Below are 17,685 nucleotides of genomic sequence, written 5' to 3'. Positions count from 1 at the left end.
TACCCTCCCCTACACTGGCATATGCATAGTTGTTCGCTCATCTATAAACTATTCCTCATTTATGTTACATAAAGCAGAATGATTGTAGTTATAGTGGTTACTCCAATTCTTTATTATAGTCCTAATGCTTTGCCCAGCTTTCAACTCGATTAGTCCAGGAACACAGGAAGGGATGACAGGGGAGCCAAGCAAGGACAGTCCCAAGGACTCACTACCATTGAGTTATCTGCTTGGTCACAACTGGGTAAAATGACTCACATTGAAAAGTGGACCAGTGTTCCTCATTTACCTTCGCTGTCTAATGAAGGGAGTGCAAGAATATGACATGACTGGAACCAGAGAAGGACCTCACAGGTAATTTTTCTTTTCATCTACTTGCAGTTATAGAGGAATCTTTATCTTCCTTACAGACAGGCTCTAAGTTTCAGTCGAGGGAAAGGCTGTAGGCATGGTCTACTTAGACTTCAGTAAGACCTTTCACACAGTCTCCCATTGCCTTCTCCTGGAGAAGCTGGCAGCTCATGGCTTAGACAGGTGTACTCTTCGCTGGATGAAAAACTGGTTGGATGGCCAGGCCCAAAGAGTGGTGAGGAATGGAGTGAAATGCAGCTGGTGACCAGTCACAAGTGATGTTCCCCAGAAGTCAGTGTTGGGACTGATCCTCTTTAATATCTTTATCGATGATTTGGATGAGGGGATTGAGTGCACTCTCAGCAAATTTGCAGACGACACCAAGCTGGGAGGAAAAGTAGATCTGCTTGAGGGTAGTAAAGTTCTACAGAGGGATATGGACAGGTTGGATCGATGGGTTGATACCAACCATACGAGATTCAACAAGGCCAAGTGCTGGGTCCTGCACTTCAGTCACAACAACCCCAATGAACACTACAGGCCTGGGGCAGAGCGGCTGGAGAGCTGTGTGGCAGAGAAGGCTCTGGGGGTGCTGGTTGACAGCCGGCTGGACATGAGCCAGGAGGCCACGAAGGCCAGCGGCCTCCTGGCTTTTACCAGGAATAGTGTTGCCCCTGTACTCGGCGCTGGTGAGGCTGCACCTCGAATACTGTGTTCAGTTTTGGGCCCCTCACTACACGAAGGACATGGAGGTGCTGGAACATGTCCAAACAAGAACAACGAAGCTGGTGAAGGGGACGGAGCACAGACCTTACGAGGAGCGGCTGAGGGAGCTGGGGTTATTTAGTCTGGAGAAGAGGAGACTTGGGGGGACACCTTAAAGGAGGTTGGAGTGAGGTGGAGGTCAATCTCTTCTCCAGAATAACAAGTGAGAACAAGCAGAGAGAACAAGAGGAAATGGCCTCAATTGCACCAGAAGAGGTTCAGGTTAGATATGATGAAGAATTTCTACAAAGAAAGAGCAGTCAAGCATCGGAATGGGCTGCCCAGGAAAGTGATGGAGTCACCATCCCTGGCAGTGTTCAAGAAACGTGTAGATGAGGCACTTAGGAACACGATTCAGCAGGCATGGTGTTGAAGGGCTTATGGTTGGACTCGATCATCTTGAAGGTCTTTTCCAACCATAATGATTCTACGATGCATGAATCTATGAAAATCTGCTTAATTTACAACTGGCCCCCAAGTTCTTGTGTTGAAATAAATAGAATAATTCATGCTGTGATGTTCCTCAGCATGATACAGATATAGAAGAGTCTCCCTGTTCTTATCTTCCATGTTTTTAAAAGTCTCTTCCATCACCAAGAAATCCGCTGTGGAATAAGATGTATCCTTTCAGGTGGTTTATGTCTAATGGCACGCTACAACAGAGATTGTCTTTCAAACATTTTAGCCCCCTTTAACTGCATTGCCAGTCATTTCTAGTTTGAGAAACAAGTTGTTGTTTTCATTCATTCAAGATAGCTTTGGGGCGGGGCGGGGGGAAGATTCCTCTTTCCAAAAGTCCCTAAACAAAGATACTGTCAACACTGTAGCAAGAATTCTCAAGAAACATTCATACAAAGGGAAGAATATCTCCAGAATCACCATAATTATTGGCTTTTATTTTTTAGTTTAATCATAAGTAAGTTATACAATAAGGCATGAAAAACAAAAATCGGAATAATTTCATTCATTTCACTGTCAAATTATCAGGCCCTTTAAAATTCCCTATACCTTTCATCTTGTTTATGGGGGAAAAAGGTGGGAGGGGGGAAAAAAAAAAGTGTACCATCAGAGGACATCTGCAACATGCATCTTTGTTCCAAACATCCTGCCTGCTCCTTAAGGACTCATGATGTCTTTATATGTCAGCCAATAAACAACTTGGCCAGAATCTTTGCATGATGCCATGCCTCAGCATGCTACTCGGTGCCAATCGGCAAGATGACAAGGAGTCGATAACTCCTAAGGAGATTTTACTCCCTGCTCTGCACACAGAGAAGTTGCCACAGCAATCTCTCTGCATCAGGAGAAAACAGTTTTACAAGGCTCTATTAAAAATAATAATAATCATAGAATGCTTAAGGTTGGAAGGGACCTCTAGAGGTCATCTAGTCAGATAATCCAGTCCATAATAATAATAATAAATGTAAACCCTCCACATGAAAGCACTAATGGGTAAAGAATTTTGCTTGAAAATAATTCTTAACCAGCTATGCTCTGGTGCAATTACAAAAATACATAACTGACTATCTTGGACCACCTATGTCACCTATAACTCAAACCAAGTTAAATGTAAAATTTGTACTTGCCTGTTCCAGGGCTCTGTCACTCTCACAGGAAGAAAGTTCTTCCTCATATGGAGGTGGAACTTCCTGTGTTTCAATTTATACCATTACCCCTTGTTCTATGACTGGCTGCCGCTGAGAACAGTTTGGCCCCATCCTCTTTACATCCTTCCTTTGGATATTTGTACAAGTTGACAAGATCTCTTCTCAGCATTTCCTTCTCTAGGCTAAACAGACCCAGCTCACTTACTCTTTCTTCATAAGATAAATGCTCCAGTCCCATTGTCATCTTTGTAGTTTTACACTGGACCCTCTCTAGAAGTTCCATATTTCTCTTTGTAGTGGGGAGACCAGAACTGCACACAATATTCCAGATAACTTGAAATATTCCAGTAATTCATCATTTGTAGTTACTTCTAAGTTTAACTCAAATTAAGTTCATCCTAATCAGAAATTATTCCATCATTTAACTTTTAGGATACTATTTACATAGCTTATCATCCTGACAGATGAATGGATGTCTAAGCTGACATCATCTGGCTCATCTGTCTATTTGTGGGAATTTTAAAACTTAATATTGACAGACATTAATTTAAGGTGATTTGTGTTACTCCCTCACATGCTAGCACCTCTTAATTCTTGTAGCGCACTGCTACCTATACCAAATATTTTTGAGGCAGCAAAAATACACGAATAACCAAAGCTTTGGAAGATTGAAGATGCAATAACCATAATTAATGCAAAGCTAAATAAGGTTACTTATAGTTGATTCAAATAAGCTAAACAATTTGGGTATGTTAACTGATGAATTAAATGTGTGTTGTCACTGCTAGACTTGGATAAACTAATTTTAATCTTCCATGATATTCATCTTTCTTTGACTTTTTTGTTTGTTTGTTTGGGGTTTTTTTGCTTGTTTCTATATGAGCAATGAATTATTCCCCAAAAGCTTCCCAGTTTAAGCAAATTTTTGTACAATGATACTTCACGGTTCAGGCTGTTCATTTGCATTGTGGTTTCTGGCTTCAATATATTTCCTGTGCTAAAGAGTTTATATAGTTCTGAGGCACTAGACGTAAACTGGTCTCAGGAAAGCTTCTTCCATGAACCTACATATTTATACGTTTAGGCAAACATATTTGGGGCCATATTAATTGGCCAGTTAAGCTGAGGAGCATTTTCACTGTTCATTAGCTTTCTTGGGAAAGAGAGCCAGCTCCAGCTTTCTATGAAACTTGATTCAAAAATTTTAAGACCAGATCAGATTAACCTGATCATCTAGTCTGACCTTCATAGTACAGATCATAAAAAACTCATTCTATGATTTCTGTATTAAAATCGTTAAATTATTAACTCCTCACTATTAGTAACTCAGTAAAAAAAAAAAAAAAAAAAAAAAACTCCCATGTCTGCTTAAAGATCCTATCCATTAAGTGATTCTACACTGTAATTTTACTTACATTTGCTTATTTAATTTTAGCTCCAAAATGAAATATGTGCATGACACATGAGAAAGTGCAGAGATTAATAACACTTGGAAAAAATAAATGACATGATGAGTCGTCTAATATCATTGGGTTCTTGAATCCGCCAAGTAGAGAACTTGAAGACAGCGATCCAGAAGAACATTTTATTGAAGATGCCCCTTGCAATGGGTCTCAGTGCAGAGATTTCTGAAACAGTCCTAAGGAAGCTTACTCCAAAACTGCATGCAGCAAAACGTGCAGTGACATTGCCGTCAGCAACTAGTTGTTACAGTTATTCTGAGCACAACACAGTACTTGGACTCAGCTACTTCAGACCCTCAGGTTAGAGCCCTTGCACCACATTTTCTCTGTGGGTATTTTGGATCTAGCCATGGGATCTACAGCACCGCTCTGGCACCTTGACTAAAAAAGATGCCCTCAAACCATCTGACTGCTGATAGATTAAGGAGATATTTGACCAAATAGCTACCTATAAAAATGGTAGCCTTAGTAAAACTAAGTTCGTTTAAAAAGTTACAATTGTTTTCAAATGTAACTCACTTCTTTTTCTCTCTCCCACAGGAGGGAAAAAAAAAAGAAAGAAAAAAAAGAGGAACTCAGCTTAAATTTAGCCTAGAGAGAGAGATATTTCGCTGCAGGGAGTACAGCCATCACCTACCACTGTCTGCCATTGAAATCCATAGTTACTTAAAGAAGTTGTCATGGGCCCCTAGCACCACTAGCCTGGAGTAACATGTTGGTGAAAGAGCAAAACTGGAAATAAAAGCATCATAGGTACAACAAAAGATGCTTCATGCACAAGCAGTGGGAAACAGAGGTGAGGGTCACTGACAGCTAATGAGCACTAGACCTGAAGTCACATTTGCTTTGGCAGAGAACTGCAGAAGATTTCCAAGTGATTCTTACCCTACACAAGAAAAATAATTTCTGGAGTTTTTTTTTAAAAAAAGGAAAAGAAAAAGAGAAGGAAAAGAGAAAGAGAAGGAAAAGAGAAAGAGAAGGAAAAGAGAAAGGAAGGAAGGAGGGAAGGGAAGGGAAGGGAAGGGAAGGGAAGGGAAGGGAAGGGAAGGGAAGGGAAGGGAAGGGAAGGGAAGGGAAGGGAAAACTTTCTCCTGGTTTTATAAATACTTAAATTTGGAGAAAATATTAGCTTAAAAACATGGATATCATTAACAAATATCCATCTAATTTTTACCCATTTGTATGTTTCAAGAACAAGAAATAGGTTTTCATAGTCTAACTTCCCTTTTATAATAGAAAATTTTCTAACTCCCTCAGAAAAATCACAGGGAGAGATTGACACATTTGTGTTTTTTCTGTGTTTTTTTTCAGAGGACTTAGATATTGAATGATATTTTTACACTATCATTACCTTTCTAAGCCCTTGAGCTACAGTCTCTAAAACTCTAGAACTACTGGTTCCCACACTACAGGCAAAAAAAAAAAAAGAGAGAGAGAGAGAGAGAGATGTAAATGTTCATATCAGAATAGCTGGTAAGAATTCTAATAGCAAATTATTAAGCTTAAAAATCAATAGTTTACTGAGTTGAATTAAGTTGATCTCTTTGGTCTAGAGGTATTTTCCTATATCATCGCACTAGCAATATCCTGCTGCTGCTTTACAAAGTTCTGGAAATTACTTTAAATGAAAGCATGTATTCTATTGAAACTGTGGTCAAATAAAAATATCCATGGAAAAATGCAGAAAACCATCAAACACAGCTTATGAAGTATGTTTCCCTTGTGGCCTGACTTAACAGAAAAACGATGTCAGTCTAATAAAGTCTTGCGTGACCTATCAGCAAAGTCTATTTTTAATATCTGAGTCAGTAGGAAAAAATATGAAACCCTACTGACTATGGCTATCTCAGTTAATTAATAAAGAAATTCACTTATGCATGCTCTACTGCCAGAGAACAGGCCTAAGAAGCAGAGGTACTTTAGAGGACATGGAATTCATTAGGCAGGCTTGTAAGCAAAGCAAAGTTTGTGAAGTGTTCTTAAACAAACATCCTGGGGTGGTCATGCCCCGCAAATCCCACTGTCACAATATCTCCCTTTAAGAAGCATCTTAGCAATATGTTTATTTTACTCAAGCTCCATGCTTTGTGGCGATCATAGCTGCTTCAAGGTTTGTCATGCCAAAAATAGATTCTGGACCTGTGATAAATATGCTGCTTACAGGCCACCACATAGAAACTTGGAAAAAAAAATACACTCTGGGGTAAAAACCATTCAAGTAGCAAACACTGTTCTGGTACTCAAATATTTCTCCAGACAGAGAGAAAGGTGAAAGAATGAGGCCTCAAAACAGATTCAAAAAAGGTCAGGTGAAGCAAAGGCTCCCTTGCGTGTCCTTGCAGCCTTGTGGTGGCTCCAGCCACTGCTGCAGCTCCTGAGCACAAGTCTTCCCTCTCTCAAGGGTGGTACAAGAGGAGACTAAGCTTGAGAACATAAACCCAGCACCATGCTGCAAATGTGTCTTTTGCATTCTAAAGATTAGTTCCTCTGGTCACAAAGTGACAGTGGAGAAATGCTTGATTCCAAGGAAGCCAAGTCAGTGTTTTATTTCAAAAAGAACCTGCCCAGCAATGGTATGAGGCTTCATTCATTGCAGTTTGCAGAAGATTCAGGATTCTCAGAAGAGAGATACTGCTGAATCCTAAATATTCTAATATATTCTGAATGAACTCTGTCTCCTAATTAGCTCTGTTCTGAAGTTATTTTCACAGGTCCACCTGAAACACCAAAAATATCACAGAATGGCAATTTGCAAAGCAACACAAAAATATAATTATATGGAGATATAATCAGCTGCCTTTCTACAGGGAACAGTGAATACTTCCCTATTCCTCTGTGGATAAGGCTCCCACAAAGTCCTGGCTGCAGAGCGCTGGGCATGGCCTCTCCGAGAGCTCGGCCGCCTGAGCTCAGGGCCATCCCCGCTGCAGTGCTGTGGCCCAGGTTGGAACTGGGGAAAGCAGCTACACCAGGGCTCCAAGGAGCCTCCTCTGGGTCTCCCTCCTCCATAGGGAGCCCTTGGCCTGAGCTATGGGGAAGGCACCATGAGGCAGGCACCACAGGGATCGTACCCCAGCGGGACAGTTAGACAGCTGGCTCCAGCACGGTGCATAACTGGTGGTGCCACCACAAGGACCTTGACAGAGCAGCTCCCTGCGAGGTCCTGCAGCAGCTGAGGTAGCCATGGGCCCATCATGCAACTGCTGGCCCCTCACGGAGACCCCACCACCCAGGCTGTGGGCACCCCTGGCCCCAGCCAACCCTCATCCCTCAGCTGGGTTGAGTGCCAGGCCAGCGGCTGCTCCCCACAGGGGCTCCGGGAAGCGGCAGCAACACAACTTTCTTCGCTTCTCCCTTCTCTCTTGAAGCTGTTGCTTAAAAAGGCAAAATGAACAGGCTGCCCTCCCTCCCTCGCAGCGTGCATCTGCCCATATGGGCCCTGTGGGTCTGTGGTGCACTCCCTTCGTTGCTGCCAGCGGTGCACATCTCATTGGGCAAGGCTGTTCTCAGCCCTAGCAATCCTCTCAGCGCTCCACTGGCTGTTATTAATAAGTTTTAAAGCATCTGAAATTCCAAGTATTCAGCCTCCCTAGATCTGTTCTCATTCTTGCCTGGGTATTAAACCTTTCGTTATTCCATCCCATTATTTATTATCCTCTTTATGAATTCAGTACGATTTTCTAAGTGACATTTTCAGCAAAAGGTCACCTGAAACACACACGGTGTTCCTCATATTGCCTGCTTTCCCTTTTAAAGGTTCACCAGAACTAATGTTATTCTTGTCATCTATTTACTCATTACATTGTGCAAGAGGCCATTGATCCTCTGCTTGTCTATATGCCAGGCCTGTCTCCAATGAGCTAGCTCTGCTGTGTGTTTCCACTTTTCCATTCACTTCCAATTAAACTGGACATGTTTTCAATATCCCACACTTTAAATACAGTTCCAATGCATTGCTTAAAATGCCTCAACCAAGCTCAGTTATTAAGTGCATGTGATTGGAGTGCCAGGCGTTGTGAGGTCAACACGAAATGAGCTGAATGAGGAGTGAGGAGCCTAAATCCAAAGACATGTGCACATATCAGCTGTTGTGCCTAAATTTCTGGAACCTAAGTCCTTATGTTTCAGGTAGGTATGTCTAGAGACACGCAGGGCTACACATCTCAGATCCTGTCTTAAAAGTGACTCCAATCTAAATTCATCCAAAAGGTGTTTCTCTGCTTGTTTCACCTGAGGGGTTGAAACTGTCAAACTTTCACAGAGCTTAACTAAAACAGTATTCTACACACCAAGCACTTTTTTTTTTTTTTTTCACAAAGTTTTCCTTCAAAAAGCCACCTCCAGGGAGGTGGTTGTGTCAGTGTCCCATCTCACAGTGAAAAGTTGAATATTTAGCAGCTTCACTGTGGGATGAAAGACCTCAACTTCATTCAAGGACTTACCTCCTGCCTCTTCATTTTTTATGTACTTTGTGCAAGAACATGAACTGTCATTGGAACTACACTTGAAATTCAAGTGATTCATCTCTTTCCTCTGTCATTTGAAATAAAGGTTTTTTTAATACCTGCTTCACAAAATGTGACTGCCAAGCAGTTCACTCACTCAAACGCCAGAGAAGCCAAAAGCTTAACCTACCTATTCTCCGTCCTAGGCAGTTTTCCTAGAAGCTGATTTTGTGGAGTCCCAGACAGAGCTCCAAAGGGGTGCATTTTGCAGGAGCTGAGGCTTTCTTGTTTTGTGGAGTGCCAAAATTCCCACCTATGGATTGCACTGAGGGCAAAATAGTGACCTGAACGTGGCAAGATAGTGTCAACAAGCCCACATTCATTTGAGCATATGGGTCCTATTTCCTGGTTAGATGAAGCAGGTGGCTTGGTCTCAAATAACAAACAACTCAAGAGAGTTATTAGATAAATTGCTTAGATAATAACATCCCTTTATCATCCCTTAGATAAATAAAATCCCATAAACTACTATCCAGGCAATAACTAGGAGTCAGTGTATTTGTTCATACATTGATTTTCCCCTGATTTTTGAAATAGCGGTATTTGCCTTTCCAGGGAAGAAGGAGCTAGAGATGCTAGCATCCCTCCAGAATGCTGAATACCTGCTATGCAGGTATCTCTGTGAGAAGTAATAACAGTAAGTTCAGTATGAAGTGCTGGAAAACAGAGATAGATCCTGTCTCAAAATTCATGCAAAGCCTTGCTGAAAGCAGTTCAGAGCCTAACTATGACAAACCAGGGCATGATCCAAAGGTAATAGGTATTCCTAGGGCCATCTTTTCAAGCTGGGTGAAGCAGGCAGTAAGTTTCTGCACAAAATGCAAGAGCCAACAAAAAAAGCCAATTAGCAGTAGCAGCATTTATTACTTGCCAAAAGTGACTGTTTCCTCTTGGAAAATGGAAGACTGGAGAGAACAATAATCAAGTTTTCTTTGTGAGTTTTTGTTTCGCTTTGTTTCTCTTAATTAGAACATTAATGCAGTGGGTGATCAAAAGAGCTCGTTTGGTGCTTTTGAAAATCATCTGGAACCAGCAGGCAAAGTTTATAGGTCTGACTCTTGTCTTGCTTTAATCAGGTGTAAAACCAACCTAATTGAAAGGAGAGGAGTAACGAATCACCATCTGGACATAGCTGAGCAAATGAACTTCTTACCAACCTACCCAAAGAAAGGACAGTTTGGGTCTGAATCTAATACCCTTGCTCTTTAGTCAGCCCGGGGATAGCTGGGGCATGCTGCAAATGCCTTAAAGCCAGTGTGGCCAGGTTTCCTCCTCATCTGAGATGGGCAAGCCAGAGAGCATGGATCTCAGATGAGTCCTGCTGTGGTGCTGGGACTGTGGAAGCATGGAAGCACTCCTAAGCCCCCTATTTTCATCATAAATTTTACATGCTGACATATGACTTAGCTATTAAAAATGCACAGCTATTTAGCATGTGATTCTACATGCACTTGCCAAAAGGGAATTCCTTAGAGATCTTGGCATCTACTTAATTATGAAGTGTCCTTTAGAAAATAAATGTACAATCATAAAATGTGTAACTATAATTATATATTGTTAAGAAAATACTAGAGAAAAAAAAATTGCAGCATCATTTGGCACTGCAAAAATCCATTATTCACCTCTATCTGGATTGTCATTAGTCCATCTGGTTCCCAGGAAATAACATAGTAGGTCTAGAATAACAATGTAAGAACAACGTTGTATGAAAATACCACAAGAGATTAAATAGACTAGGACACTCTGTCTGGAAAAGATAGATTTATATAAGTAAGTAGAAATATGAATGGCATACAGAAAGCAAATGGGGACCAGTTATCTCTCTCCTTTGCATCAGAAGGACTCAGAAGCATTGCACAAAAACTCTCAAGCAGATTCTTTAAAAGAAAAAAAATAACTATTCCATGCAGCGTATCTGTGAAACTTATTTTCACAAGATTTTGCAGATGACAGGGAATAATCCGAAATTGATTAGATAAATTAATAAGAGAAATATCCATTAAGCGCTATCAGTCACAGAGCTGTGAGCACAACTTCCTGCTCAAGAGGTCCCAAAACCAAAGCCTGCTGGAAGCAGAAAGGATCTTCTAAAGGGTTATCACATGTCCAGCCCTTGCATTATTTACCTAAATACTTGCTGTTTGTTTTGATGAAGACCCTTTTTTTCTTAGCACTCTGTCACAAGTTCTCGGGGATTTGAGGCAAGCAGCTAAAGAAGAAACAGTTCTAAGGATAATGTATCAGGACCATAAGAATTTAAATTCATTTTTCCTAGATCTTTAGTGTGACAGGCGCTAGGGGACAGGTGCTCTTTGTTCTGTCACAGTGATTTACCTTGTTTTTTTAAATATCAGAATACACGAAGTGCTGTGGCTTTTTTCTTTGACTTCAGATTTAGATACTTGTTAGTTGGTTCCACAGCTTGAGGGAAGAAGTGAGAAACAAGCTGTAAACTGGAAAGTAATGTAACAAATTACAAGATTATTAATGGAAAGGTTAGGAAAAAGTAGGAACTAGTTCACAAGAATACACCTTCACATAGATTTAATTTGACGTTCCCTGTGAGTATATTCAATATTTGTGAGTAAACACTTCATATGTAGATAAATACAGACACACACAGATTTCAGATTCTTCTTTTCTGTCCTGTATCAAGAACCATCTTCATCCAAGACATACATACCTTACGCTGTAATGCACAGCAAGATTAGAAAAGGAAGGGAAGTATCTCACTGTGAGAGGACCTAGCGCAGGAACTTAACCAGAGCCCTCTGAGCATGTGAGACTTCCTAATAAAACTCATTTACTCCCCATCCCTGATGTGAGGATTCCCCATTTCCACACTCTCATTCCCATTACTTACTCACCCACCTCCGCCTGGAAGGAAGGACACTGCACGTGCAAATCCATACACTTGTGGCCTGGGGTTGTCCATCACAACCCCTGTGCTTACCACAACTCACATTCTGCACAAGAAGCTGTTCAGAAATGAAAGAAGGCTTTCTGCAAGAGAGGCGAAAGGCTTCCCACCAAAACCTTGAAGGAAAAAGAGAAAGATTTTAACAGCAGTCTGCGTGAGGGGGTTATTTTTTTTACTACAGTTGTGTGTTTTGGTTTTGGCTTTTTTTTTGTGCCTTCTTCAAGTTTGCATGTGCGAGAGATTCCTATAGTTTCTGTTGTTTCTCCTAGAAGCAAGTTGAACATTGGATGCCCAGAGAGCACAGGCCTGTATCTTGTGGAACCAGAAGCAATGGTGACTCCCAGCCCTAGAAGAAGTAGCATTCGGTAGCTAGACCCCTTTTCTGCCCATGCAAGAAGCAGGGCTGGCCTAGGATGTTATAATGAAGCAGAAGGAGCATCTTTCCTCTGGTCTATGACTGTTGTAGGAGATGTGTTACAGGAGATGCTAAAGCAGAAATCCAGTGTCTTCAGGTGTCTTAGTACGGCTCTGGTCTAGAGAAAATACTCTGATTTTCATAATGCTAGCACAGAACAGGTTGGTTATGGGAATATCTTAGCAATACCATCTCTTGCAAGAAACAAGTGTCTACTGAAGCAAGCAAAAATTAGGGCAAGCTTAGAAGGACTTCAATGTGAACTGGTGACAGAGCTATTTACTCACGATTTACCCTTAAATGCATTATCATGGAGTGAAGAATTCCGTGTTCAGCTTAACTAGATGAAATTCTGGTGCAGGTAGATTACATCTTATACAACTTCTCCTTTTTTTTTTTTTTTTAATTGACCTTTTTTTAAAATACTCTTCTTGCTCCTACTAAGCTACTTAAAATGCAAGTGTAATTTCACTACCATTTTTGTGTTTATACCCACCTGCCACAGGTTTAGGTTCAAGATAATTTCTCATTAAAAACTTTTAAATAGTGGCACACAAGTTAGAGAGAGTGACATGTTCTGTCACCAAATAGCAGCAATAGCAATTGGTTCTGGATAGCGTGGAGGTCTGGAATAGGAGTAATACGACGTGAGATTCTTTTCACTGACTGATAACCAAACTAGAAATGACTGGCACTGCAAGCAAAAACAATACTATAAGCTCTGGGGATATGTTGCAATGACAACCTAGCAGCTAACTTTCTCATGACTATACTGAGGCAATTTTGTGCTTACAATATGCTCAAGTGCCTCAACCTATGAGAAAACACATTTTTTTCTAAACTGTAGTAGAACCAAAAGCAGGCTAAACATTGCTGTGGTTAAGCAGAAGAAAGAAATACATGAAAACAGGTGACAGCCTCAAAGAGACATTTATTTTATATGTATTCCTTTAGTGTAAGTAGTTTTTTTGCTGGAACTGTTTTAGTCTTTTCTTGAAAACACTTTTCATTTTCCCCTTAAATCAGCTAAGCTCCCACCTCATAACCAGGTTAGGTAAGTCTTATAACCAGGAAATGATACTGACACCTAGAGGAACCCAGATATAAAAATAAACACATTTAAGAGTTTTTCAACTTTCTTTCAGAGTGTGTTTTTCAGTAAGGCATCTGCTTAAGTTGAGTAGTGAAAGCCTAGAATGCAAAAAGCTCTTCTGTGAATGATTTATAGTGTAGTGAACACATTACAATGAATAACAAACAATAATAGGTTTTCCAGCAATCAGTTTAACAGAATCTCCCCGTGTCTGTGTTTATACATCAAATATACTTCCAACACATAAAAAAGTAATGTACAATTCAATAAAATATACAAAGCTGTTACAGTTTTGGCTTCCTATTTATTGGTTTACAGTTATGTACAAGAGTATCTTATTTGCAATACCAAGTGAAAACTTAATGATTTATTTACAACATGAACTGGTGCTTTTCACTATGCAATTGAATTGTCCCAGGTTTTGCTATATTTTTACATTCATAGGAGCAAGGGTCCACTCAATGGTCTGTGCCCCTTAGGCCCCATTTATGGGTAGAGTTAAGTAGTGGACTGAAGCAAGGCAGATGACAGACATATCTCTGAAATCCCATTACTGGGTACAACCAAAGGAAGAATATAGCATCTACTGCTATTGCTACAACCATTGTATCGACAGCCAAATAACAAGGTCTCTCCACTGAGAACAACATTCCCACCCTTGTCAAAGGGAGACGTGAAAGTTGGAAGCAGTACATGCTTCAAGCTACAGCAGAAAAACAACTGAAAAGTTCTGAAAAGGTGCCTGACTTATCCTGATTTATCCTGCCAGGGACCTCAATGCAAACAAAGAGACAGAATACAGTACCTTTCTAGGTATGTGGAGGACAATGTTTTAAGGTTATTCTTACACAAAAGATTAAATTAGGAGGAAAAATAAAGAAGAAGTATTTTTATCATAATACAGAAGTTCATTCAGAGAATCACAGAATAATTTGAGTTACAAGGGACCTGTGAAGACTGTCTAGTACAACTGGCCATTCAAAGCAGGGCCATCTTCTAATTGAGACCCCACTTCAAACTCAGAAGTGCTGAGGGATATGCCCAGTCAAGTTTTGAATACATCCAAGGATGGAGACTGCGCAACCGCTGGGAACCTGTTCCCATGTTTGAACACCCTTAGGATTAAAAAAAAGTCTCCTACACTTGATCAGAATTTCTTCTACCAGAGGATAATCCAAGCTATTCAGCTGAGCTACTTGTACTCTTTCTATTGCTAACAGTTTTAGACTATCCCCTAAACCAAATGTAATGAGGGCTATTCTTTGAGCTTTTGAAATATGTAATTCTTTTTTTTTTTTCAAGTTATTTTCTGATATCTAGCTAGCAGGGTACTGCTTCTTAAAATATTTGCCTAGATTATATCTCAGTGGTATCTCAGATATATACCATTCCTCAGCATCAGGCAACAAATGCTACAGATGTACTTCCCTCATCTGTGACAAATTCAATAATTCTGCACATTGCACAGCAGTTACAGAACAGCATGCTTATGACTAGATGCAAATTAATCACACAGAATGCATGGTGGTTTCCAGGTCTTATGAACCATGTAGGTTTTACTTCCACAGCCCTCATGAATGAGGAAAACAGAAAAACTAGAATCAGCTCAGTCTTGATGTTCAGGCACTACCAGCTGAAAATCAGGCTAGGTTATATCTTTCCACAGATCTGGTGATAAGAAGTAAGAAGGCATTGTTAGATATGACAAAAATACTGTATCCTGATCCGTAAATCCATCTTATCTTACACAGTGCTTATTTTATGACAGTGAAAGTCATGACTGCAATACACAACTGCTGGTATGTGCATATGTTCTTGGTCACAACAGTGTTGACCGAGGTATGTGAACCCTGATAATTGGAGCTACTTCTCTGATTTAATATATTAGGAAGAAAACAAAATATTCTGGAGATCAATATCTGCCCTGCTGTATCTTGACAGACAAAAAATATCAGGATAAATGCATACTGAGGCCAATGGACTCACTTGCATCTGGCAGAAGGGAAAATGTGACTTTCCCTGTACATGATTCTTAAAAGATACAGAGTCTTCAGTAAGCATATGAGATTCAAATTTTTTTTCCCCCCTTAATACAGATGCACTCAGTAGCTCTTACCACCAGCATGAGGAAGGGGCATGGAGTGCAAGAAAGGTTTTACTTTGAAAAAAAAAAGGGGGGGGTTTGATTGCCACAGAAATAATGAAAAATGAACAAAGATGATAGGCTTTTCAGTAGTATTGCGAGCAGCAGTAAAGTGTTGCATTTCAATTCTCTCCACTGATAAACCTATTCAGCTTGGCTTTCCTAATACTTGTTCTATAATCCGCAGACCATCCTCAGGCTATAGCAACAAATTATCTCCTTGAAGGTCTTCCTCATTTCCTGGCTACGAAAGGCATAGATCAGGGGATCAATCACTGAATTGCACATAATGAGAATGAGGTACATGTTGAAGTGAGACATGAAGCAAACACAGTAGAGGTTTTGAGGGCAGGAGATCATGAGGATGAGATGAAGAAAGAATGGAGCCCAGCAAAAAATGAAGATGCCAAGTAACATAGTCAGAGTGATGGCTCCCTTCAGACTAGTTCTTTGATGGACAGAGTTGTATCCAGGCAAAGCTGCTATTTTCTTCACATGAGTACGAGCCAGGAGGAACATATGGATATATAGCGAGACCATGAGGAACAACATGGTAAAAAACATAGTGATGAGGCAGATGATAACATAAGTTGATTCATAATAAATAATGAAGACAATGCCACAGCCCGTGCAAAAGGTCCAGATGCATGCAATGATGAGTCCCGATCTTTTCACTGTCATGATGCTGTGATAACGCAAGGCATAGAAGATAGTGATATACCTGTCTACTGCTATAGCCACCAAACTGCACATGGAAGCCACCACAGAGATGCAGATCATTGAATCAAAGACATTGTCTATATGACGGATGAAGGCGTCTTCCATGATTATGTGCCTATTATTTATTAAGTATATTGTTATGGTCTCCCAAGCATTAGACACACTGACCAGCATGTCAGCTACTGCTAAACTGCAAACAAAGAAATACATGGGCAAATGCAAGTTCTTGTTCTTAACTATTGCACATATAACTAGGATGTTTTCAAGAAGGCTTATAATGCCCAGAGTTAGGAACACTTCAGCTGCAATGACCACTTGTTCACATGGTGATAACTTGCTCTTGACAGTAGGCACAGTAAAGTTGCTGCCAAAGGCACTCAGGTTTTGTTCAGAAAAGTTCAGTGGAGAGGACGTGTTCATCTCTGGAAGCAAATACGTTCTGTTCTTTCTGAGGGACTTGCCAAGAAGTGCAATAAATGCATTTTCCAACAGGCAAAAGAACCTGCCAAAAAAAAAAATAGTATGACGAGCACAGGCAGAAGTTGACAAAAAAAAAATAGCAGCTATTTATTTTGGCATGTACACATCCTGACTCTACCACACCATATTCCTGTACTGATTCTAAATTGACCTCTCATTGCCTCAGAGTTTCACTACTTATTTCTTTATTGGGGAATTAAAATCACAAACTAATGAAGAGATTCATACACTCTTCATTCATACTTGAATTTGTTCTATTTGTTCTATTTGATCTCCCAAAAGTGAGCACAGTGTTCTGGAAATTTTGCAGAACACAGAAAAGCAAACAGTTTTGAGAGTCTCAGAGTCCAGAAATGCAGGATAATACAATATCAGGTCAGACTGAATCTGTTCACTTGATTGCAATATATGTAAGTTTGAATTAAGAAATGAGCATTTTCAGTAAAAGATTTAAATGCTTTCCTGATCTCCATACTTCTAAAGTTTGCATGAATTGCATTATAAACTGTGTATCTTTGCTATAATAACATGCTCAGTTAAGAGCATTATTTTAAATCACTAACCAAGGCAAATCCATGCATTCCAGGATACACTAAGAGACAGAGTTTGTATGGAAGGATTTCTACCATGAAAATGAGTTTTCTATTCCAGCTTGGGAGTATTTTATTCAATGTTTCTTTCAGCAATGAGAATATTCAGGACAAGTCATAAGCCATCACATTCTTAATATGGAGACCAGTTCTTGCTGGTTGTCAGTGACTCAGTGCAAACAAAGCGCAAACCTTTCAAGCTAGATCATTTTCAGTTTTTAAAAGTAACCTTTCATTTACAATCAAGAAATAACTGTACCTCAATGGGTAGGAGCTGCTCCTTCAGTTGCTCTTCCTCTTCATCGCTTGTAACCCTTCCACCGGAGAGCAGAACTTTCATCTCCCGTCCTCATCCAACATCTGGGGCGGGGGACTCCTTGGTGGAGACTGATGACATTATAGAGAAAAAGGAATGAGCAAATCCATAGAATCAAGGCTGACCACGTATAAATTACTTACTGTGCAACTGCCTTTTTATAGCTCGGAGACATAATGACTTCAGTACTCAAACTGTGGCTCCTCCTCTCCTTTGCCCCTCTAAACTCTTTTCGCAGACTCTGTTAGCAAAGCCTTGGGTTTTTACCACCATCTAGTGGTCTTTTGTTGTCTTTTTTTTTTTTTTAACTGAACACC

The 17,685-nt window shown here is 40.2% G+C and overlaps 1 protein-coding gene across 1 annotated transcript; it reads right to left on the bottom strand.

Moving 5' to 3' along the window:
• Positions 1 to 15,372: 15,372 nt before the first annotated feature.
• MC5R (melanocortin 5 receptor) lies at positions 15,373 to 17,397 on the bottom strand. Its single transcript, XM_010212569.2, has 2 exons — positions 17,312 to 17,397; positions 15,373 to 16,484 (listed from the first exon to the last, which is right to left on the bottom strand). The coding sequence occupies exon 2, from the start codon at positions 16,400 to 16,402 to the stop codon at positions 15,437 to 15,439; it is 966 nt and encodes a 321-aa protein (XP_010210871.1). The 5' UTR covers positions 16,403 to 16,484; positions 17,312 to 17,397; the 3' UTR covers positions 15,373 to 15,436.
• Positions 17,398 to 17,685: the final 288 nt, after the last annotated feature.

Source organism: Tinamus guttatus, unplaced genomic scaffold (genome assembly GCF_059628265.1).
Source record: "Tinamus guttatus ecotype Peru unplaced genomic scaffold, ASM5962826v1 Tinamus_guttatus_pri_ptg000520l, whole genome shotgun sequence".
Taxonomy (NCBI): Eukaryota; Metazoa; Chordata; class Aves; order Tinamiformes; family Tinamidae; genus Tinamus; species Tinamus guttatus.
This window is presented reverse-complemented; position numbering and strand designations above follow the sequence as displayed.